The sequence below is a fragment of the Ornithorhynchus anatinus genome, chromosome X1 (genome assembly GCF_004115215.2).
Source record: "Ornithorhynchus anatinus isolate Pmale09 chromosome X1, mOrnAna1.pri.v4, whole genome shotgun sequence".
Taxonomy (NCBI): domain Eukaryota; kingdom Metazoa; phylum Chordata; class Mammalia; order Monotremata; family Ornithorhynchidae; genus Ornithorhynchus; species Ornithorhynchus anatinus.
The window spans coordinates 65,784,416-65,809,720 of NC_041749.1; the positions used below are offsets into that span (position 1 = coordinate 65,784,416).

Consider the following 25,305-nt stretch of genomic DNA (forward strand, 5'->3'; position numbering starts at 1 on the left):
AAGGGAGGAGACAGATAACAAAACAAAACAAGTAAACAGGCATCAATAGCACATCAAACAGAAACTCCTTACCATCAACTTTAAAGCACCCAATTACCTTGCCCCCTCCTACCTCACCTCACTACTATCCTACTACAACCCCGCCTGCACACTTTGATCCTCTAATGCTAACCTTGAGTTAGGCATGAGTTAAATTATACCAGGTGCTGCAAACAAACATACAAAAAAAACCCCTGAATCTGCAGAGTGTGCTCACTCTCTCTTTCTGTGTGTATATATATATATATATATATATATATATATATATATATATACATCAACTAAAGATGACACCAGATCTCTCTCCCTCAATGTCAACTATGGATGCATTCTCCAGCTCTGTTAATCTGATACCTTCTTTCAAGCAAAAGGATTGTGAATCTTAGTTTCTCTTCTTACCTATTGAATTTAATCCCTTTTGAACTAAATATAAAATTGCAGCAATCATTAGAGAAGTGGAAATCTACTAGAACAAATGTAATCCTGGTATATGGGAGTCAAATGCTTTTAGCTTAAGCCTGCAGCTCCAATTCCATTTGCTCACCCTTATTTCTTTTGGGTCCCAAATATATGAAGCATATTTTCATGACTGCTGTCATTCTTAGGGAAGCATACCATGACCTCTTCCTTGTTGTTAAAATAGCAATAGTATTTGTTAAGCATTTACTATGTGGCAAGCACTGTGTGAAGCACTGGAATAGGCCCAGTATGATTAGATGAGACTAAAGCCTTGTCCCAGATGGGGCTCACAGCCTAAAGGGGAGAGAATGGGTATGATTTCCATTTTACAGATGAGGACACTGAGGCACAGAGAAGTTATGTGACTTGTCCAAGGTCACACAGCAATTATCAGAGCTGGAATTAGAATTCAGGTCTCCTGACTCCCAGTCCTGTGCTCTTTTCAATAGGCCACACTGGAATGTATGTTGAAATCATAGTTTTCACTGCAGGGGGCTCTGCAATGAAATGCTCTCTTTGGCATTGAAGTCATCACTAAATGTCTTGGCATGATAATGGAAAAACTATTAAATTAATGGTGTTTATTGAATTCTAAATGTGTGCAGAGCACTATACTAACCTCTTTGGGCAGTAGGGATATAACAGAGTAGGTAGACAGATTTCCTGCCCACAAGGAGCTTACAGTCTAAAGAGGAGCTTACAGTCTAGAAAACCTTTTAGTCTTTAGACAAGCTACTCCTTAGCTTAAGAGTTAAGGACAGTCAAGTCATAAGTACTACATATAAACTGTTACTACAGAATCACTGTCCTCCCTCAATGCAGCAATGTGTAGTGCCGCTAGATAATAATAATAATAATGATAGTGATTTTTAAGTGCTTACTGTGTGCCAAGTACTGTACTACTCACTTGACTAAGTAGTGAGGTACGCAGTAAGATAATCAGGTACCACATGGGGCTCACAGTCTATGTAGGAGGGAGAACAAATATTGAATCTCCATTTTACATATGAGGGAACTGAGGAACAGAGAAAATAAGTGATTTGTCCAAATTCACACAGCAGATACATGGCAGAGCTAGGATTAGAACCCAGATCCTCTGAATCCCAGGTCCATGCTCTTTCCATTAAGGCACACTGCTTTTCATTACACTACAGCACTACCAGCCAGAATGGTGGCAAAGATGGACTGTAAGCTCCTAGCTGTACACTGTAAGCTCGTTCCGTCTACCAACTCTGTTATATTGTACTCTCCCAAACACTTAGTACAGTGCTCTGCACACAGTAAGTGCTTAAAAAATATGATTGATTGGTTAGAGCTCTGTGTGTGTGTGGGTGTGTGTGACCTCGACTAAGAATAATGCATGACTTCTTCAAATGTTGGTATTTGTTAAGCGCTTACTATGTGCCGAGCACTGTTCTAAGCGCTGGGGTAGACACAGGGGAATCAGGTTGTCCCACGTGGGGCTCACAGTCTTAATCCCCATTTTACAGATGAGGTAACTGAGGCACCGAGAAGTTAAGTGACTTGCCCAAAGTCACACAGCTGACAAGTGGCCGAGCCGGGATTCGAACCCATGACCTCTGACTCCAAAGCCCGTGCTCTTTCCACTGAGCCACGCTGCTTCTCTAGCTTCTCTTCAAAGCTATAGCCCTGTTTAGCACTGAAATCATGATCATTCTAAGACCATAGTAATAGTTTAATATATTTTCTTTTAAACTCCCTCCTAAAATAATAATGTTGGTATTTGTTAAGCGCTTACTATGTGGCGAGCACTGTTCTAAGCACTGGGGTAGACAGAGGGGAATCAGGTTGTCCCACGTGGGGCTCAGTCTTAATCCCCATTTTACAGATGAGGGAACTGAGGCCCAGAGAAGTGAAGTGACTGCCCACAGTCACACAGCCGACAAGTGGCAGAGCTGGGATTCGAACTCATGAGCCCTGACTCCAAAGCCCGTGCTCTTTCCATTGAGCCACGCTGCTTCTCATGAAGACACCAGCCAACAAGCCCCCTCTCCTCCCCGCAGATCACACTCCACACAGTGCCTTGCTCTTCTGAATGTGAAGCAGAAGGGAGTTGGGAAAGCATGGGTTGGTAAAGAGACCCCTTTTCTCGAAGACCCAAGTGATTGTGACATCACTATAGTGATAGTGAAGAGCACAGATGTGGTAATTAGCACCTCTTTCAACCTCAGACTCTCCTGGATTGACCTATCACGTGACTTTGTAAATTAAATCAAGAGGGGGTGTGATTTTTGGGGGTTGGCTGAGGTCCCACGAAGCCCAAGGCCTTGGGTTGAAGTTTCAGTTATCCCTTGTGTAAATCTGGCCATGAATAGTCATGTAGGAGTTCAGCACATTGTGAAGTTCATGCAAAGACTTTTTTATGTGCAGGACCTATTTCCAGCCCATGATATCTGCTCCAGGACTATAACCCAGCTTATGGTTGCCTTGTAGTCCCTGCAGTCTTCACCACTCACACTTGCCAGCTTTTTTTCAGCACCTCTGATGGGCCTTTCCACCATGGAGCATTCCTAGGTGGTTCTTTGGTTAGAAACCCTCACCCCTGATGGAGGAGGGCATTTAACCTCTTTGCAGAGACTAGAACTCAGGTCTTCCTATTCCTAGAGTTGTGCTGTTTTCATTGAATTGACATCAGTACTCCCTTGACTCTATTTATCGCCATTGTTCTTGTCTGTCCGTCTCCCCCGATTAGACTGTACCGTCAAACGGCAGGGACTGTCTCTATCTGTTGCCGACTTGTTCATCCCAAGCGCTTAGTACAGTGCTCTGCACATAGTAAGCGCTCAATAAATACTATTGAATAAATGAATGAATAAGACCTAGCTCTCAAGACTTCCTCAAACCTATAGGTCTGTTTTGTACTGAAATCATGATCATTCTGTTAAGACCTAGTAATAGTTTTATCTGTTTTCTTTTAAACTCCCTCCTAAAACAAGGCACAGCCAACAAGCCTATTTGAATTTGAGGGCTTCCTCTTGATCCTTGTATTGATTCCGAAGTTTTTTGATGTTTTGTGTGATATCTGAGATAATCTCTGGCCTACTTAAAACCCTACAGTTTCTTTACCAGGATTTACCTTTCTAGGGTAATTGGAAGGTTTATGAATATTCTACTTTCTTTGTATAGTTCTCCCCATATATAAAGTCTCATTATTGTAACTAGATTATTTCTGAATAGTGTGGTACTATGCTTTATTTTATCTTATTAATCTTTCATGTTAAGACTACATCAAAGCTTGTTGCTGAGTGAAATGTTTAGTCTGAAAGAGCTACAAGTTTAGGGCATTCTTATGGAAAGCATTTTTTTCTGGTGTATATGAGTCAGCACCAAATCTCTTGGATGCAATTGCACTTGTAAGTGTGAGAGACAGAGCTGGTAATACAAAAAGTGGTACTGATCTTGGGCATTCAATTTCCTTTCCATTCTCAGTGTGTCTAGTAGAACTGGCATGGACCTGGGAGTTAGAGGACATGGATTTTAATCCCGGCTCTGCCACTTGTCTACTGTGTGAACTGGCTAGTCACTAGTGACTTGCCCAAGACTAGCGACCGTGAACAAGTCACTTAACTTCTCTATGCTTGTTTCTTAATCTGTAAAATGGGGATTCAATACCTGTTCTCCTTTGCAGTTAGTCAGGGACAGGAACCGTATCCCACCTGGTTATCATATCTACCCCAGTGCTTACTACAGTACTTGGCGTATAGTGAGCGCTTAACAAGTACTATTATTATTTTAATCATTAGGTGCTACAAAAGGAATAATAATACTGATGGTATGTTAAGCGCTTACGATGCGCCAAGCACTGTTCTAAGCGCTGGATAATAATTGTGCTATTTTAGCGCTTATTATGTCCAGGCACTGTATTAAGTGCTGGAGTTGATGCAAGGTAATCAGGTTTGACACAATCCCTGTCTCACTTAGGGCTCAGTCTTAATCCCCATTTTACAGATGAAGTAATTGAGGCACATTAGAAATAAAGTGACTTGCCTAAGGTCAAACCGCAGACAGATGGTGGAGCCGGGATTAGAACCCAGGTCCTTCTGACTCCCAGGCCTGTGCTCTATCCATTAGGCTACGGAATAGACTGTGAATGTTTTCTGGGTTTTCAGTAGACTTTTAGAAATAATATTGGGATGATTGTCTTTTGAAAAATGAATAATCATCATTATGGGTTGCAGGCTTAATTCTGGAGAAAGAGTAGTCAGTTGCCTACCTCTATCTACATCTCAACACAGAGCTATCCTTTATGAGAAAAACTACAGTTAAAGATGGTGAAATATTTCACTAACTTTGCCCTAACACTTTTCAGGGATGTTTTTCTCAAATACTGAATTAATTCCATAGTGAACCTTCACATCACCAGAAAAGGGTCATAAAGCTGGTGTTTAATGTTATATTTACAATTTCAAGTACAATTATACTTCCTTCAAAGTCAAAAGTGAGCTAATTTGATATGCGAGAGTCTCAGACACAAAGTTTCTATATCTGAACTACAGATAAACAAGAAAAAAAAAGCTCTGTACTTTAGCTTTCAGGGAAAGCAAGCACATAACTTAGCCCAGGCAGTATTTTTATTCTGATGTCTAAGCACATCCCTGAACCTATGAACTGTGAAATGGGATTTCAATTATTAAAAAGAGAAGCATCCGCTTTTCAGAATCTCCTAAGTCCCTTTCACTCCTTTAAATAGCTCTTGTCCCTTCTGATTATTTCTTCGTTGGCCAATAAGGAAGCTTTGTAGTTGGCACTATAATCAATGCTTTGCAAATCCTCAGTGAGAAAGGATACTGCTAGCTTCGGTTCATGCACAGCATTTGCCTGGATTTCACCTGTGACGTACTGGGAGTGATGTAATTATTCTGTTCAGGGTAAACTGTGATGAACTAGTTTTTATTTTTCATGGAATTTTAATTTACAACCAAAAACCTGTGTACATATAAGGCAGAATCTTAACCAGTTTGGAAACCAGATGAACTTTTTTCCAGTTGCTTCTTTCATTGCCACACCAGTAGCTATATTTAAAAGCAATAACAACCATATTCATTAAGTGAATTTATTAGGAGTTGGAAGAACCTTTAAAGAATAATCTTGGTTCCTTGTCCTCAAACAGCCTACAGTATAATAAGGGAGAAAAGAGGGAATCATAAGAAAGGAAAGAATGGATTTGATATCATGACCCTGCTCTTCTTTCAACAAGGCTTATTAATTGTGCGGAAACACTTTGAGATCCTCCATAGCAAGGTGTCCGCATGTCCCAGGGTCCATGATAAACTACTATCTTTCTTTTTTTCCTTAATGAGTTGGCAGAGATAATTGGTGGTATACATAGATGCCTTGGATATAAGTATTTTATTTAATTGGTGAGATTTAAACATTTTAATGATGCATATTAAAAGGTATAATCAATCAATGTTATTTATTGAGTGCTGTGTGCAGAGCATTATACCAAGCACTTGGGCAGGAACAATATGGTAGACATGATCTCTACCCTCTAGGAGTTTACAATCTAGTGGGATAAAATATTGCCTTTGCTACAAAAAGTGTTTGTTTACAATTAATGGTCAATGTATAATAATAATAATTATGGCATTTGTAGAGCGCTTAACTATGTGCCAGACACTGTACTAAGCGCTGGGGTGGATACAAGCAGATCGGGTTGGACACAGTCCCTGTCCCCCATGGGGCTTACAGTCTCAATCCCCATTTTACAGATGAGGGAACTGAGGCCCAGAGAAGTGAAGTGACTTGCCCACAGTCACACAGCTGACAAGTGGCAGAGTGGGGATTAGAACCTATGACCTCTGACTCCCAGGTCCGGGCTTTTTCCACTGAGCCACGCTGTATACAATTCAGAAATCCAGACCAGATCATTTATAGATTTTATTGACCTGAATCATTGTTTTGACAGTTTTCACATTGATCAAATTTATGCAATAAACTGCCAAATCTCTTCTTTATGCTGTATTGAGACAACCAAAATGTTAATTTTCTTTTGCCTTGAATAAAACTATAGTAAAAGGAGAGTGGTTGGCTACACACTGTTTTAAAGTGAATTGAATCAAGCCTTAGAATTAATTTTACCATCAATAACTGACGAAATATCTACTATAGATGAAAGAGGACAGAGTTGATTTTTCCCATTTTACCCAGATTTCTGCCATATAGAGAATCTTGAGCTTTTAAACTGTGAAGAGCTTCCCTCCTACCACCCACCTCAAAAGACTCATTTGTGTTCTACTTTTCCGTGTTTTGAGTAATAATTTCTTAGAAAAAAACCTGGGAGTTTTTTTTATCATTCTTCCAGTTGTTTGCATCTACTTTCAACCACTGGGAAATGTCCTTTGAATTGTGGCTGTGCAATTTGTACATTAACATAGAGGAGACATTTCTCAATCAGGGACTGTATCTGTTACCGATTTGTACATTCCAAGCGCTTAGTACAGTGCTCTGCACATAGTAAGCGCTCAATAAATACTATTGAATGAATGAATGAATCTCTTCAAACCATCCTAAAAGTAGCCTGTCAAACAGTACTGGTGGTACTGGCAGTCAGTTACTCTCTACACCCAGGAAAGAGAACCTGTCTGTAGCCCATAATTTTATGACTTTCCAGAATTTCCACTCATTTTTCTTCTGTGGCTTCAAATCCCCAAACAGCTGGCAACATTGTAATTGTAAATTATGGAATTGAGGATTAGCGCATTGGCTGGCCATTAGTGAGTTAAGCTTCTATATAATTTAAACATCACTCACTTTCTTTCAAGTTTTTTGGGGGTTTTTTGATGGTATTTGTTAAGTGCTTTCTATGTGCCAGGAACTGTATTTATTAAACACTGCGGTACATACAAGCAAATGAGGTTGGATACAGTTCCTGTTCCTCATGGGCCTTGCAGTCTTAATCCCCATTATACAGATGAGGTAACTGAGGCACAGAGAAATGAAGTAACTTGCCCAAGGTTACACAGCAGACAAGTGGCAGAGCTAGGATTAGAACCCAGGTCCTCTAACTCTCAGGCTCGAGCTCTATCCACTAAGCCACACTGGGTTCAGCATCATTCTCAATTTTAACCAAAATGTATATGGATGAAATAATTTCTTATTTTGAATCAAGGAGGGTTGTTGCCCCATCTGGAAATGACATAGAAATTATTGATTCCAGCATGCTTTTCCCATCTGAATGCTTTAATTAATATTTTAATGCATCAGGGATATAAAAACCAATGAGATGAATTTACACTCGATGAAGATGTACTATGGGGTATATTGGAGAATGTCACGGTATACGTTGGGGGCCATCTGCTGTATTTCCAGGAGCTGTGATTTTCTGATAAGAAACTAAAGGTTGCCATAAAATAAATCACTGCAGAAGGCATGCATTTTAGTCCTTAGCCTGCAGCATTTCATGGTGTCAACCCTAAGAAATTACTAGTACGTGTTGATTTATAAATTAATTATAAATTAAAGGGAAACACGTGAATTTTTCAGTATTATTTATTGTGTTCGGCAGTCAGATTCCCTTTTACAAGCAAATAGATCTTTTCCTACCTTCCTACGTTAAAGCCATAAACTGTTAACCATATTTATTAACTGGTTCTACACAGGCATATTGAATATTTACTCTGAATATTTAATCAGCCATTTTGTGAATTGACTGCATATGTCATACCACAGTGTTAGAGCTATTGAACACTTTCTGGACACCACAATACATTGTGGATTTTTTTGTATTTTTTCTTAATTTAATAATAATAATGTTGGTATTTGTTAAGCGCTTACTATGTGCTGAGCACTGTTCTAAGCGCTGGGGTAGACATAGGGGAATCAGGTTGTCCCACATGGGGGCTCACAGTCTTAATCCCCATTTTACAGATGAGGTAACTGAGGCCCAGAGAAGTTAAGTGACTTGCCCACAGTCACACAGCTGACAAGTGGCCGAGCCGGGATTCGAACTCATGACCTCTGACTCCAAAGCCCGTGCTCTTTCCACTGAGCCACGCTGCTTCTCTTATCTGTAGGTCAGGGATTTTATCATGAAAGACTTAGTAGACTGTATACCAATGCCCCAGCCTACTCTCTGAAGCTGTAGTTAAACAAGGAAAATTGAAAGATGATTATGTGAATAATCCAGACCAAAAATAAAAAGCCCAGCCTGTTATTGCAATGGGGAAATGGTGAATTACCTAGATTGAGAGGCTGTGTGGCCTAGTGGAAAGAGCATGGGCCTGGGTATCTGATAACTTGGGTTGTAATTTTGGTTCTTTTTTTTATGGTATTTGTTAACCACTTACTATGTGTCAGGCACTAGTCTAAGTTCTAGGGCAGATACAAGTTAATCAGGTAGGACAGAGTCCCTGCCCCACTTGGTGCCCACAGTCTAAATAGGAGGGACAACAGCTATTGAATCGCCATTTTACAGAGCTGGGATTAGAAGTCAGGTCCTTTGACTCCTAAACCCAAACTTTTTTCACTAGGTTATACTGATTCCCCACTTGTCACACTCTGCCACTTGTCTTCTGTGTGACATTGGGAAAATCACTTAACTTCTCTGTGTCTGTTTCCTCATCCGTAAAATGGAGATTAAATCCTACTCCCTTCTACTTAGACTGTGAGCCCTGTGTGGACAGGGACTGTGCCCAACTCAATTATCTTGTATCTACCCAGGTGCTTAGTACAGTTCTTCATACATAGTAACCTTTTAATAAGTATGATAATAATGATAATAACTATTACTATTATTAGCTATAATTATGGACCCTATTCACTTGATAATTACCCAGTTCTTCTCTTCAAATGAAAACAAAGTGGTGTGTCCTGAGATTAGATTTGTGGATTTGAAAATGAGATTGTATTCTTTATGTTCTTTTAGAATTGCATTTCCTTTACTGCATTTTATATGGGGAAAATAATGGGTTATTAGCCTGTTGCTATCTGTTAAAAATAATTTGCAAATAAATTCAAAAATTCAGTGACCCATGAAAAGCTCAAAAACATTTATTGGTCCACCAAATTCACTAGTTGCTCCCTAAACCCCACTTTCAGGCCCTCTGAGTAATGATAGGCTCAAAGATATTCAGTACCTGGATTTATGGTTCATATGCTCAATTTTATTAAAATTTCCATCAGTCTATAGCCAACATTTTTTAGTTCCCAAGCCTCTGTGCTAAGCCCTTACAGCCTAAACCCATTCTCTATTTAGAAATGGAACACTTTGGTGTGTAGTTGACATGGCCTGTTTCATTTTTTTTTTCCTGTAAAAGATACTGCCCAATGTCAGGGCAGTGGATTTGTTTGGTTACAGAAATAAAGTTAAAAGTCATCCAGTAAAAATTGGCCTTAATTGCTTCTTATAGAAACAAAAACCATTTCTTTGAATCTACTACATTGGTTGCTTTAATAGTAAATTAAATATTCAGAACCTGGAACAATCTTGATTTGCATCTCTCTAATTCCAAATTGATTGTTACAGTCAATACTGTTTTAATTAGTACAGTTTAAATGACTATTTGCAGTTTTCTTTCTCCTTTAAAAGCATGTTTTATTCCAACTCTGCCATCTAAATCTATCTTCTTTTACAGCAAACCAGTCAATATCAATCAAATGTTTTTAATGAGCACTTACCTTAAGCAGAGCACTGTAGTAAGCACTTGGGAGAGTACAATAGAATTAGTAGACATGGCTCCTGTCCTCAAGACCTTACAGTCTATTGGGGGAGACAGATACTAAGATAAGTTACAGATAGGATAAACTGATTGAGTGTGAGATTTGTACATAAGTGCTAGAGCAGGTTGTGAGTTCACAAGTTCTTGTTTAGGTGTCCCAGGCAAACTGAGTCTCTAGACTGTAAGCTTATTGTGGGCAGGGAATGTGTCAACCAACTCGGTTATATTGTACTACTTAGACTGTGAACCCCATTTGCTAACCTGATTAACTTGTATCTACCCCAGCACTTTGAACAGTGCTTGGCACATAGTAAGTTCTTAAGTACCATAATTATTATATTGTAATCTCCCAAACACTTAGTACAGTGCTGTGTATAAGCAATTGCTCAAAAACTAAAGATTGATTGATCGATTAATTGAAGTGATGTGGAAATAAGGCACAAGTGTACAGTAAAGGAAAGTCTAATCACATTCACTTGATCAATCCAGGAGAAATGAAGATGGTACAGGCAATTGTATGATAAATTTCATCTGTGGAGACCACCAATATAGATCACTCAACTACCCCCAAAATAGTTTTTTTCTACATAGTAGGGTTGTACTTGGGAGCCTGAATCATTGAGCCCCATTTGGGCCAGGGACTGTATCCAGCCTAACTATCCCAGTGCTTAGAACAGTGCTCGACACATAGTAAGAGCTTAAGAAACACCATTTTTTTAAAAAAAGATAACTGCCTTAGCCATGGTGGTCTCTTCATTTTACCTATATAGTCATGATCTCAGGTCTTGCCTGTATCAGTCAAATGGTCCCTAAAGCATTGGTGCCAAATCCCTGCCATCAACATTCTCTGCTGTAAGGGTATCAAGGGACAGAACTTTTAGGTATAAAGATGCATAGATCTGAGTTTCATTCTGCTAGTTGGATGAGATCATGGTAGAATTCACAGAGCAGTTTCAGAGGCAAGACTAATAAACAGAGGCCTCTGCTATTGTTTATTGCTTCTTCTCAGCCCCGATACGGTTAACATTAGTTCTATACTAGGTATTTGGCTACTTCATTGGAAAATAGTGGTTAAAATATATATTTTACTGAAAATTGATTTTCCCAGAAAACCCACTTACCTCATGTAGAGATGACTTTGATATTGGACTACAGACTTATGAATTTCATGTCAATAACTAACTTTGATATATTCTTATATTAGGAGGAATCCACACTTTTAATCAATACTGTTTAATTTATAAATACATTTAACCTTTAACAACAGTAATACCAGGATTGCTACTCCTTCAATAGTATCAACATAAGATAATGGAATATATGGGGAGACTAATGAATTAACTCAACTTCCCACAAGAATAGTGTACAGTGATCGAAGTTAGATGAAAAATTAAACATATCTTATACTTGTGACCCCTCATTCAAAAGAAAAACCTAGCACACATGTAAAATTTCAAATATACTGAAAATGATATTTTCAAATATAATTGAGAACCTTAAAATCTGTAAACTTAGTTTTGTGCCTAATGGATGCATAGCAGTCATAGTACAGAACTAGGTTAATGCAATTTCATTGTGACTTTGTAAATCGTGAAGATAGCTGTCAGTGGGCTTGCTCAACCAAGGTCAATGACAAAATTGGTTTGTAGGAGTTTTGAAGGCTAAAAGGGGATTAAGAAGGAGAAAAGGCAATAAAAACCATATACAGATATAAAAAGTTTTAGCCATGAAAACTTGCTTTTCAGGTCCTCCCTTTGTTCCCCTGCCTCCGGCTATTTTTTAATGGTACTTGATAAGCACTTACTATGTGCCAGGCACTTTACTAAGCACTGGGGTAAATACAAACTAATCAGGCTGGACACAGTCCACATGGGGCTCACAGTCTTAATCCCCATTTTAGGTAGGAGGGAACTGAGGCACAGAGAAACTCCCAAAGTCACACATAGTGGCAAGTGGTGGCTATTCTGCTGCTTACTGTAGTGGGACCTAAGGGGTGGGGAGACAAGCCTCCATCAAGCAAAAGGCAATTTCTGCTGGGACCCAGCCCCAAGTTTTCAAACTAATATCACTACCAACTGATGTTTAGAAATCAGTACTGTAAACCTACCTTCAAGCAGATCCCAATGATTTGCATGGCAGATCTGAATGCTACATTCCACAGTAGCATGAAAAACAAATTAGGTCAGAGTAGAGAAGAGTCTGTCCCATGCTCACTGGCTGCATCCCTAACCCTCTTCTAGACTGTAAACTCTTGGTGGGCAGGAAAACATGTATACCAAGTCTGCTGTATTGTACTCTTCCAAGTATTTAATGCAATGCTAGTAATAATAATAATGGTACTTGTTAAGCATTCCCTGTGTGCCAATCACTGTTCTATGCACTAGGGTAGATACAAGTTAATTAGGTTGGGCACAGTCCCTGTCCCACATGGGGCCCACACTCTTATCCCCATTTTACAGATGATGTAACTGAGGCACAGAGAAGTTAAGTGACTTGCCCAACGTCACACAGCAGACATATGGCAGAGCCGAGATTAGAACACAAGTCATTCTAACTCCCTGGCCCTAGCTCTGCCCATAGTAAGCGCTCATTAAATACCATTGATTAATTGATTGATCTACTGTCTCATAGTGCTTGTTGCTGGTACCAGGGTGACCAGATGACAGAGTATGGATGGTTCATCATAAACCTTTACCACCACTTCTGGAATTCAAACCCATGACCTACTGAAAGTGGAATACCCTCTTCCTTACTCTAAAAATGTCTTCTGCAATTAGGCAGCCCAGGATATTGGTTGTTTGCTGATGAGGGAGTAGTGGTGTTCAGTGACACCTTAGATGTCTGAGCAGTTCTATTTAGGAATCACCCCAAAAGGCAAAGTTGCCAGAAAAGATATGCTTGGAATTACCTTCTTCACAAAACCTAAATCTGGCACACCAGAAACCATGCTTCAGGCTATAAAATGGGAAATAAAAAATCAATGAAAAGACAGGTCTGAAAAGAGGCATTCATTTAGTCATATTTATTGAGTGCTTACTGTGTGAAAACAAACCCATCAGTGCTATAAGGGTCTATCTTTTAAGTGCAAACAATCCTGAAGGGAGTGTTGGTTACCAGCCAGTCTTTTCAGTCACACTCACCATAAGGAGCATCATCGTAAAGAATGAAGGCCATATTCATGTGTATATATGTGTGTGTGTGTGTGTGTGTGTGTGTGTGTGTGTGTGTGTGTAGAGAGAGATACATATATGTGTATAGAACTGGGGTTATAGTCCAGTTATTTGGAAGTCAGTGATGTATTCTAATCTAAAACTTTCTGCTTTTGAAATGTTGTCAATTTTAGTGGGAAAGGGCACTTTGGAAATCAGCTACCTATGCATATAATTTTAATGATTCATCCCATCCACACAGTTAGATGGGGAATTCCACTAAATAAAATCTGGAGAATTCTCTGATTTCACAGCAGTATATGTATCTGAATGAGCTTATTGTGTGTAGAGCACTGTACTAAGCACTTGGAGAGTGCAATACAAGAGATTTGGTATAGTCCCTACCCAGAAGTAGCTTACATTCTAGAGGGGAAGACAGACATTAGTATAAATAATGGGGAAGCAGCGTGGTTTAGTGGAAAGAGCCTGGGCTTCGGAGTCAGAGGTCATGGGTTCGACTCCCGGCTCTGCCACTTGTCAGCTGTGTGACTGTGGGTAAGTCACTTAACTTCTCTGTGCCACAGTTACCTCATCTTTAAAATGGGGATTAACTGTGAGCCTCACGTGGGACAACCTGATTACCCTGTATCTACCCCAGTGCTTAGAACAGTGCTGTGCATGTAGTAAGTGCTTAACAAATACCAACATTATTATTAATGGAAGCAATAGGGAAGCAGCATGGTCTAGTGGAAGAAACATGGGCCTAGGAGTCGGAGGACGTGAGTTCTAATCCCGGCTTTGCCACATGTCTGCTCTGTAATCTTGGGCAAGTCTCTCCACTTCTCTGTGCCTCTGTTACCTCATCTGTAAAATGGGGATTAAGACTGTGTGCCCTATGTGAGAAAGGGACTGTGGCCAACCTGATTACCTTGTACCTACCCCAACATGTAAAATCGTGCTTGGCACATAGTAAACTCTTAATACCAAAAATGAATAAATAAATAAATAAATAAATAAATAAATAAATAAATAAATTATGGATATGTGCATAAATGCTGTGGGGCTGGTTGGGGGGGGATGAATAGCTAATGCTCAAAGGGTAGAGATCCAAGTGCACAGAAGTGAGCGGGAGTTAGGGAAAATAGGGCTTAATGGGGGAAGGCCTCTTGGAGGAGATATGACCTTAGTAAGACTTTCAAGATGCATAAGGCTTAAATGCTCACATTTAAATTGAGCATAGCCTTGGAGACCTGTTGACCTTTTGCCAGTCCAACTGGCAAAAGAATATGAGGTACCCCCCCAAAATATGAGTGGGATAGAGATGGAAACTTTACTCTGCAAATAGAAAGGGATATGACTGATACCCAGCAAGATTCCAAGGGTAGAATAGTACTGAGGGAATTAATTAATAGCATTCATTGAGTGTTTACTGTGTGCAGAGCACTGGCTAACTGCAAGTTAATACAGGAGAGTTGGTAGACATATTCGCTGTCCAAAATGAGCTTACATTCTAGAGGGCTGTACTCTACTTCTGGGTCATCCTGCAGCTGATAATATTAGGTTGTATCCAAACTAGCATTTCAGTAGCACCATGATTTTTTAGCCCTATCAAATCACTTTAATCTTACACATCGAAACAGCAGGAATTATGTCACAAGATGCAAAGGTGTTTGGAATTTTAGTGTAGAATGACATTATTTCTGATACTGTATTATAAAAGAGGCATACATTGACTGACAGTCAACAGAGCCCCAAGAAAAAGAGCATCAGTAAATCAAATTTACTGTGTGCTTACTGTGTGCAGAGCACCATACTAAGCACTTGGGAGAGAACAACACAGCAATATAAAAGACATATTCCCTGCCCACAAAGAGATTACAGTCTAGAGGGGGAGACAGACATTAATATAAATGAATAATTTTAAAATATGTACATAAGTGCTGTGGGGCTGGGCAGGGCTAGTGAGTAAAGGGAGCAAGTCAGGGTGATGCAGAATGGAATGGGAAAAGTGGAAATGAGGGCAAGTCAGAGAAGGCCTCTTGGAGGATATGTGCTTTCAATAAGGTTTTGAAGGCAGGGAGAGTAATTGTCAGATATGAGGAGTAGGGGCATTACAGGCCAGAGACAGGCTGTGGACAAGAGGTTGGCAGCAAGATAGATGAGATTGAGGTACAGTGAGTAGGTTGGCATTAGTGGAGTGAAATGTGTGGGCTGGGTTGTAGTAGGAGAGCAGCGACGTGAGGTAGGAGGGGGCAAGGTGATTGAGAACTTTAAAACCAATGATAAGGAGTTTCCATGTGATGCGGAGGTGGATGGGCAACGACTGGAGGTTCTTGAGAAGTGGGGAAACATGGACTGAATGATTTTGTATAAAAGTGACCTGGACAGCAAACTGAAGTATGGACTAGAGTGGGGAGAGGCAGGAGGCAGAGAGGTATGCAAGGAGGCTGATGCATTAGTCAAGGTGGAATATGATAAGTGCTTGGATTAACATGGTAGCAGTTTGTATGGAGAAGAAAGGCAGATTTTAGCAATGTTGTGAATGTTGAACTGACAGGATTTAGTGATAGATTAAATATAATAATAATAATAATAGTGTTGGTATTTGTTAAGTGCTTACTATGTGCAGAGCACTGTTCTAAGCGCTGGGGTAGATACAGGGTAATCAGGTTGTCCCACATGAGACTCACAGTTGATCCCCATTTTACAGATGAGGGAACTGAGGCACAGAGAAGTTAAGTGACTTACCCACAGTCACACAGCTAACAGGTGGCAGAGCCGGGATATGGTTGAATGAGGGAATGGAGTCAAGAATAACACCAAGGTTATGGGCTTGTGAGACAGGAAGGATGGTGGTGCTTTCTACAGTGATGGGAAAGTCATAGGGAAGACAGGGTTTGGTTGGGAAGATAAGGAGTTCTGTTTTAGACATGTTAAGTTTGAGGTGATGGCAGGACAACTAAGTAGCGATGTTTTGAAGGCAAGAGGAAATGTGAGACTGCAGAGACACAACTCTGCAGCAGTGATGGAGTTAATATAATGCAGTTAATATAATCAGTCTAAGCAAGCAATCTGGATAATTAGCTGAAATGAATAATGGTTACAAGCACCGTGGCCTAGTGGAAAGAACATAGGCCTGGAGTCAGGACTCCTCCTGCCTCTTCCAATTGCCTGCTGTGTGGCATTAGGCAAGTCACTTAATTTCTCTGTGCCTTAGTTGCCTCATATGTAAAATATAGTGTAAATACTTGTTCTCCCTCCTATGTAGACTGTGTGAAAGTGACTGTGTCCAACTTGGTTGTCTTCTATTTACCCCAGGACTTGGTACAGTACTTGACCCACAGTAAGCCCTTAACAAATACCATAATCAGTATTAAAATTATTATTAGAACTGGAGTTACAGACCAACTATTTTGAAGATATTTATATTTCTAATCTAAAACCTTCCTCTTTTGAAATGTCAATTTTAGTAGGAAAGGATACTTTGAAAATTAGCTACCTATGCATATTAATTTAGTGATTCATCACATCCATACATCCAGAAGATGGGGAATTCAACTAAATGACCTCTGGAGAATTCTCTGATTTCACAGCAAGACCACACACAAATTATTTTGAGTTCACATTTCTAAAGGGGACTCAACTTCAATGTTTCACATTTCCTTCATTTAATTGAACTTTTCCAGGAGCTCCTTGTAGCTAGCTATTCAGTTGAGTGGATGAAAGAATGGGTAAGTATTTGGTGAAGTGAAAACTGCAGGATGAACATAATTTTTATCACAAATGTTCATTCCTCCACTCATTGAGATATATGTCAAAAGCTCAGCTTATGTGTAATATTATTAGGATTCTGGAAAACAATTGAGTTGTGAAATCAAAGGCAACAATGCACTGACATTGGATGGTATGCAAGGAGAGTTAAGATCTATACTATTAATTGAAGGGAAAAATATATATTACCTTCAAATGAGGCCAAAGGTAAATAGGGACATTTTTTGGAAGATCTAAAAAAAATGGTTAGAGAAAGTTAAATGGTTTTCTTGCAAATTATGTGACAGGGCCTATACTTCAGTATTCATTGATAAACACTTATTGTGTTGAGCAAAGGCATAGACAGTATGTTGTTCTCTTAATATCTTGGACCAAAATACTAACATAGGAGCGGCATAACTTAAAAAAGTTAAGGACACCGAAAGCCAGTAATGCAAAGCATTTGAAAGTAACTGGCAGAGTCATTTAATATATTGATGTTTAAAAGGCAAATTCTTATTGATTCCAGAAACAGTAACCCAAGTGTCCATATCTCGTCATTTTGGGAATAGAAACTGCTGTGGCTGTAACTTTCCAGACTGCATTGCACCAGCAAAGCAGTTGCTCTATGGAGCAGTTTGTCTCAGGAGAAAGATAAAAACATGGAGAGACGGTTAAAGTAAATCTGTGCCAACTTATAACATTGCTTTATGGGTAGCTGCCATTGAAAGCTGTCTTCTGCAGTGACTTTTGTCACTGTCACTTCTAGAATGTGATCATCTGGCCAACAAGGTAGCAAAGCCAAATAGAATGAAAACAATAGAGGAGAAAAAGAACATGCATATTGAGCTGAAGTATTTATTAGGACACCTGGTTTTAGTAAAAGTTGCTTCTATTTGTGCTTTTATTCCCAAACATAAGGCTATCTCAGCACTGAGATAATAGCTATAAATCCCTATACCAATACTCTCCCTTTAACTTCTTTAGGTGGTTTTTTTTTTTAGATAAATTGAATAGATGGCCTGAACCTTGAGTCCACTTATATTTTAATCTCATGATAGTTGGATCCTATGGTAAAAGCAAAATAGAGAAATGAGGTCATTATTGGGGCCAAAAGAAGAAAAAAAGAGTAAATAAGCTCCACAAAGAAATGGCTGTAAAGAGAGAATAGAATACAGACTGAGCTTTGGGACACATACACAGTTAGTGAAGAGAGAAAGAAGAGCTAACAAAGGTCTGTCAGACAAGTAGGAAGAGAACCAGGAGAGTGCTGGGTTTGGTAAATCCAGTGGAAGAGAGAGTTTCTAGTAGGAGGGGGATCATGAACAGTGTTAAAAGCACCTACGAGATCAAGGAGGATTAAGTCTGAGCAAGCCTACAATTTTTACTAAAAGGAAATCACTGGAGACATTAGTGAGCATTGCCTCAGTAGAGCGAAGAGGGCAAAATCCAGATTGTAGGGTGTTGAGAAGAGAATTAATAGGAAAGAAATATATGTGTTTAAGAAGTTTAAATAAAACCAGGGGAAAGAAGATGGAGTAAAGGCTTTAGGCATTGTGGAATGCCCTGTTGGGTGTGGGAGAGGCTCTGACTTTTTTTGTAGGAGAAGGGAAGGGACTCCCTGATCGTGAGAGGTTGAAAATGGCAAAGGATACTTCTAGACTGTAAGCTTGTTGTGGGCAGAGAGCAGGTCTACCAATTCTGTTATATTGTACTCTCACAAGTTCTTAGTAGAGTGCTCTGAGTACAGTAAGCACTCAATAAATATGACCGATTCATTGATGGATACCCTCAAGAAAGAGGCAAGCTGGCTTCATTAAACTATGGTAGGATAATAATAATAATAATTATTATTATTATGGTATTTAAGCACTTACTATGTGCTAAACACTGTTCTAAGGGCTGAGGTAGATACAGGGTAATCAGGTTGTCCCAGGTGGGGCTAACACTTTTAATCCCCATTTTATAGATGAGGTAACTGAGGCCCAGAGAAGTTTAGCGACTTGCCCGAGGTCACACAGCAGACGAGTTATGGAGCCGGCATTAGAACCCACGTCCTCTGACTCCCAAGCCCGTGCTCTTTCCACTAAGCCACACTGCATCTTGTGTCATTCATCTGTATCATTCATCTTTTTTGCCAGTGGGGAAAGTTAGGCTTCAAACTGATATTTCCAACTTTTGCCTCAGTATTATTTCCACCATCCCTACAGTAATCATTTAAAAAGTACATCGTGAGTCAAAGTCAAAAAAGCAAGAGGAAAAGAAATATTTGTGTGATTTGGAAGAAAACAGTCTTTTTACACATGCGTGATCTATTGGTCCCCCTAATTTTTTTCATTCTTTACTAATTAAGTTTAAGATTTTACCTGCACATGTAGTTTTTGGAAACCTAATGAGAAAATTTTGCTCCCTGATTGGCTCCCCTATTGATCATTTCCTGTAAAGAGAAAAGGCTAGTACTGTAAACAGAGCACTGTGTCCCTTGCAACATGCAATCTGACTTTTCTTTTCATCTTTTGAAATGGTAATTTATTTTTCTTTTTATATTCAGGATTTATTTAGCAACAATGACAATCTCTTTAATCAAGTATATCCTTCTCTTTAATGACTGTTTGGTTTAAGGGTTCTTTGCTTTACCTGATCCTGAATGCTCTGGCTAGTCTTCAATGGCTAGTCATCAACTGTCAGAAGATCTTGAGCCAGTTGGTCATTCTAGCTAATTAAAATCCTAATAGATCAAAAAGATCTGATTCAAGAGGTAATGCCAGATACTAAAAGACAAATAGAATAGGTCAAAGCAAGCTATGTTTTCCTCTTCCATGGAAACTGTAAAAACTTAGAACCAAGGAGCCTAGGGCAAATTCCATGCATTAAAATTACTGGACCATATTTCCTCATAGTCCAAACTATAAATGCATCAAAGTAGCCCAAATTTGAAATGAAAGAAATATGAGCTACTTGGAAACCAGCTTTAGTAAAATGGACTTTAAAAGTAGAAATTTATAACCAAAAAGCAAATGGGATACAAACAATCCCTTTATCAGAAAAGAGGTGTAATTGTGTCCTGTGCTCCTGTTAATCTGTGTTTTTATACTCTGCACATTAGTATAAGGATTAGATCTGGTTATAAAGGTCTACACCACCTACACAGTTCAATGGCTAGAAGAAATTGTTACTATTGCTACTATTATTCACTATTTTGGGCAGGGAACATGTCTGCTAACTCAGTTGTTTGTACTTTCCCCAGTGCTTAGTAAAGTGCTTTGCACATATTAAGTGCTCAATAAATACCATTGATTGAATTCAGCCCTAAGAATAACTTTTAACCTTAATTTTACCCAGATAACACAGTACAGGCCATTTTGGGTGCTTGAATTATCTGGATAATTTCAGCAGTACAAAATTATTCTCATGCCCCCAGTGGAACAAACTTAGTATCAGGTTGAAAATATGTTATAAAAGCCACACTTTTCTCAATGACCCTAACAATATCCCATCTGTCACCCAGCTGGGGGAATTCATTTCATTTCATCAATTCCAGACTGAAAAGTATTAGGTTGAGGTCATGCAAACAGACTTTTTTGTTTGTTTTGCTGAGGCATTTCATTTTTGGCCTTACTTCCTGACTGTCCTAGGAGTCTATTGGATAGGCTGTTGCTTTCCAGAGATTTTGGTAGAACCACTTCCAACTGTTGCCCTTTTTACTTTGGAAAAGCACAGGTTGTAAAACTTGAAATGCATTTGTTGTGTTTTTCTCCTTAAAATATCAGTTGATTAGTGATTAATTCTATATATCTGAATATTTAGGCATTTAACTGTTTTCTGTGGGTCTTACCCCAGTCCAAAGACCCTTTCGCTCTCCTACAGCCTAGGAGGCAATGAGCCTCGATAGACTCCCTTCCCTTCTCTTTGCCCTGATTAATAGCAATAGCATCATCACCATCATCATCATCATCAATGGTGTTTTTTGAGCACTTATTAGGTGCAGAGCACTGTATTAAAAACTTGGAAGAAAACAATACAACAGAGTTGGCAAATTCGTTCCCTTCCGACAGTGATCTTATGGGGGCGATAACCAAAGAAGTAAAAAAATCCCAACGAAGGAAATGCTTTCTGAGTTGGGCACAAAAGTGAAATCCAAAGACAGGACACAGACATTGTCCATAACCTATTATTCCTAATGTGCACCTGTGCTGGGCAGCAGCAGCAAGAGAGTGAGTTGAGGGTGGAGACTCAAATTTACTGCACGCAAGAAGGCAATGGTAAATCACTTCTGTATTTTTACCAAGAAAACTCTATTGGACACACTACCAGAACAATTGCAGATAGAGGTGGGGCATTCTGGGAGAGATATATCCATGGTGTTGCTATGGGTCGGAGACGACTCGACTACATAAGACAAGGCTGAATATTGGAGACCTCCCTTGGTAGTGCAATCAATTAACAAATAGTATTTATTCAGTGCTTACTAGATACAGAACAATATATTAACACTTGGGCGAATACAGTAGAGTTAGATTTGATCCCTGCCCTCAAAGAATTTACAATCAAGTCAGTGATACAAACATTAAATTAATTACAAGTAGGGAGAACCAACGGAGTTGAAGATGTGTGCATCGTTTTGGGCAGGGAACGTATCTGCCAACTGTTATATTCTCCCAAGTGCTTAGTACAGTAGTCTGCACATAGTCTGCATCAATAAGTGCAATTGTTGATAAGTGCTACCAGTGAAGGGCGCAGCCCAATTGACACGAAAGCACTAATATGACATTTGGGAGAGCAATAGTAAGGAGAGATTATTCAAGGAAGGCTTCCTGGAAGAGATGTGGTTTTAGTAATGCTTTGAAGATGGGGAGAGACCATTGATCTGCCAGATGTGAGGGGAAAAGGAATTCCAGTCAGAAGAGAGGACATGAGCAAGAAGTTGGCAGTGAGAGAGATAAGAATGAGGCAGATTGAGAAGGTTGGCTAATAAATGCCGCAACATGTCCCAAATTTCCCTCTTGCCTTATCTCTCCTAATCATAGTGGCCAGAAGTCTGCCTGAGCTCTAACAGTCTCCATCTGGCTGCCTAGAGCAGTAGCAGAACAGGATGGAAAGGAGCCTGTCAGTCAGGCCAGCATGCTAATGTTAGGATTTGCTAGATGAACATGGAGAAGAATTAGTCGACAATGGCAAGCTCTGCTACATTAGTATCATGCTTAATGTTAAACTTGACCTATTGAAAATTCCTTTTTAAAAATAGTTGATCATGGCTCCCGGGGCTATGTCTGCCTACCCAATAGGTAATCTCTGAAGTATTTGGTTATATCCTAACTGGGATCTGAAATAATGTTCAGAGGAATTTGTTACAGTGGATATATATATGGATTTTTACCACCCTTTTCCATCTAGAAGTATTGGCCAATATTCTAAATCTAGATCCTATTAATTATCCACAGATTTTGGAAAAATGATTTGAGTGCAGGCACATGACCCATCCATATTTTATCTCCACACTAATTTTTGCCATCATTAGATCAATCAATCAATGGAAGTGGGCCAGAAATGTGTCAGTTACATTATGTTGTACTCTCCCAAGCACTTAGAACAGCGTTCTGCACACAGTAAGTGCTCAACAAATATGATTGATTGATTATTGGGTGCTTAGTGGGTGCACAGCTTTGTATTAAGTGCTTGGGGAAGTACAATACAATAAGGATGGTAGACACAATTCCTACCCTCAAGGAGTTTACAAATTATTCATTCATACAGTCATATTTATTGAGTACTTACTGTGTGCAGAACACTGTACTAAGTGCTTGGGAAAGTACACTACAACAATAAACAGTGATATTTCCTGCCCACAGCAAGCTCACAGTCTGGAAGTGGGGAGACAGACATCTATACAAATAAATACAATTACAAATATGTACATAAGTGCTTTGGGTCTGGGAGGGGGGAAGAGCAAAGGGAGCAAGTTAGGGTGATGCAGAAGGGAATGGGAGATGAGGAAAAGTGGGGCTTAGTCTGGGAAGTCGTCTTGGAGGAGATGTGCCTTCAATAAGGCTTTGAAGCAGGGAAGAATGGTTGTCTGTCAGATTGGGGCCGGGGGGGGCAATCCAGGCCAGAGGCAGGACATGGGCTAGGAGTCAGTGGCGAGAGGCCAGATCGCAGCACAGTAAAAAGATTAGCACTAGCAGAGTGAAGCATGCGGGCTGGGTTGTAGGAGGAGAGATGTGAGGTAGGAGGGGGCAAGGTGATAGAGTGCTTTAAAGTCAATGGAGAGGAGTTTTTGTTTAATACAGAGGTGGATGGGAGTGTATGGGAGCTTACAATCTAGTGGGATCTAGTATGGTAGTCAGATACAAAGTGATCTGAATATTTTCAGTGGATAATATGAATGCTTCTTACCTTTACTTCCCCAAAAGCTGTTTTAGTTGAAGAGTAAATCCATCAATCAATCAAAAAATGGTATTTATTGAGTACTTACTATGTGCAGAACACTGTAAATAAGACTAATGACCTATTGTTGAATATTTGGATCTGGAGCTCAGATAAGCTTTATAAAAATTCATGCACAATCATGCACTATTCATGACTATGCCATTCCTTTTTAATTCTAGTCTTTATATTTGCTTAAACTACATAATGTAATTTCACAAACAACCATAATATAACCTATATTGTCATCCAATAGGCCTGTTGAAAGTGGGGCAAATTAGCAGTCCTGCTTAATTTTCATCTACTCTGAAGTAGTTTTTTAACTTAAAGTCATTGCTAGCTTTTTACCATAGCAGAAAGCCTTGCAGCATTGGACTGAGCATTTATTCCAATAAATTTGAATGAGAAACAGTGTTGGCCAGAGGATAGAGCACAGGTCTGGGAGTCAGAGGAAGTGGTGTGGCTTAGATGAAAGACCACGGTTTGGGAATCAGAGGTCGTGGGTTCTAATTCCGGCTCCACCATTTATCAGTTGTGTGATTTTGGGCAATTGATTTTGTGCCTCAGTTACCTTATCTGTTAAATGGGGATTGAGACTGTGAGCCCCACATGGGACAACCTGATTACCTTGTATCAACCCCAGTGCTTAGAAGAGTACTTGGCACATAGTAAGTGCTTAACAAATACCATCATTATTATTGATCCTGGCTTTACCACTTGCCTGCAAGTCACTTAACTTCTCTGTGTTAGTACCTCATTTGTAAAATGGGGATAAAATACCTTTTCTCCCTCCCTCTTAGACTGTGAGCTCCATTTGGGATGGGAACTGTGCCTGAGCTGCTTCTATTGTATCTACCCCAGTGCTTAGTGCAGTGCTTTACACATAGTAAGCTCTTAACAAATACCACAATTATTATAATTTATTATTATAAATGGAATTTTCATTGGTACCTGTAGGCCCCTTAAGGAAATGGGTAGTTTGAAAGACATCCATTTGAAAAGCTGAAGTTGTTTCTGCAGGGTATGTGTTTTCTCTCCTTTCCATCCTCAAACTGTATGAGATGAAAACTAATATAAGTATATGTGTATATATCTCTGTTTTTGTGCAGCTGGACAATCCAGATGAGCAAGCGGCCCAGATCAGACGTGAGTTGGATGGGCGTCTCCAAATGGCGGACCAAATAGCCAGGGTAAGGAGTTTGAAAACATTTGCCATTTAAGGTGCTTGATGAGTTCCCATGCATTATTTCGTGGGAATAACTAAAGCTTCTTACCTGGGACTTCAGACTTAACCTCTGAGCCAGTTAAGTAGGCTGTAAATAGGGAAGATGTCACATTGGAACTTAAGCTTGCAGCGTATTGTCAAGAGCAACTTCCTTCCTTTTTCTCCCTTTCAGGATATTTGCCCCACAAAATCCAAAAGACGCTATTTTCCAGTGAGCATGAAAGTGGGGAGATAGCAAATAGGATAACAGTAAAATGCCAGGCTGCTTTTTCTCCTCTATTACCAAAAAGGCCCATGTTTTGAATACATGTGACAGACACACACATACAGATACACTGACAAACCAAGATGAACAAATAGACACAGAGACCCACATAATCAGACTCAGATAAACATAGACCCAGAAGGGAGGTCAAAGAGGTAGGAGGCTTGAAAGTTAGAGGCCAAGCAGTCATGGAGGGGAGGCATAGGGGAAAGGAGTGGTGTTGAGTCGTGTGGGGGGATGAAGCAAGACACTGTATTTACTGTATTCTTTGCTGCCCCTGCCTCCAAATGATCACAGGATCTAAATGTGCAAACC

The 25,305-nt window shown here is 39.6% G+C and overlaps 1 protein-coding gene across 17 annotated transcripts in view; it reads left to right on the forward strand.

Annotated features, from left to right (window-relative positions):
- CADPS (calcium dependent secretion activator) overlaps window positions 1–25,305 on the forward strand; it is a 495,043-nt gene that overhangs the window by 161,793 nt on the left and 307,945 nt on the right. For all 17 annotated transcript variants that reach the window (XM_029051421.2, XM_029051416.2, XM_029051412.2 and 14 more), the window contains one exon: window positions 24,610–24,690. In XM_029051421.2, the coding sequence (XP_028907254.1) occupies window positions 24,610–24,690 (81 nt within the window). The remainder of the gene's footprint in view (window positions 1–24,609; window positions 24,691–25,305) is intronic.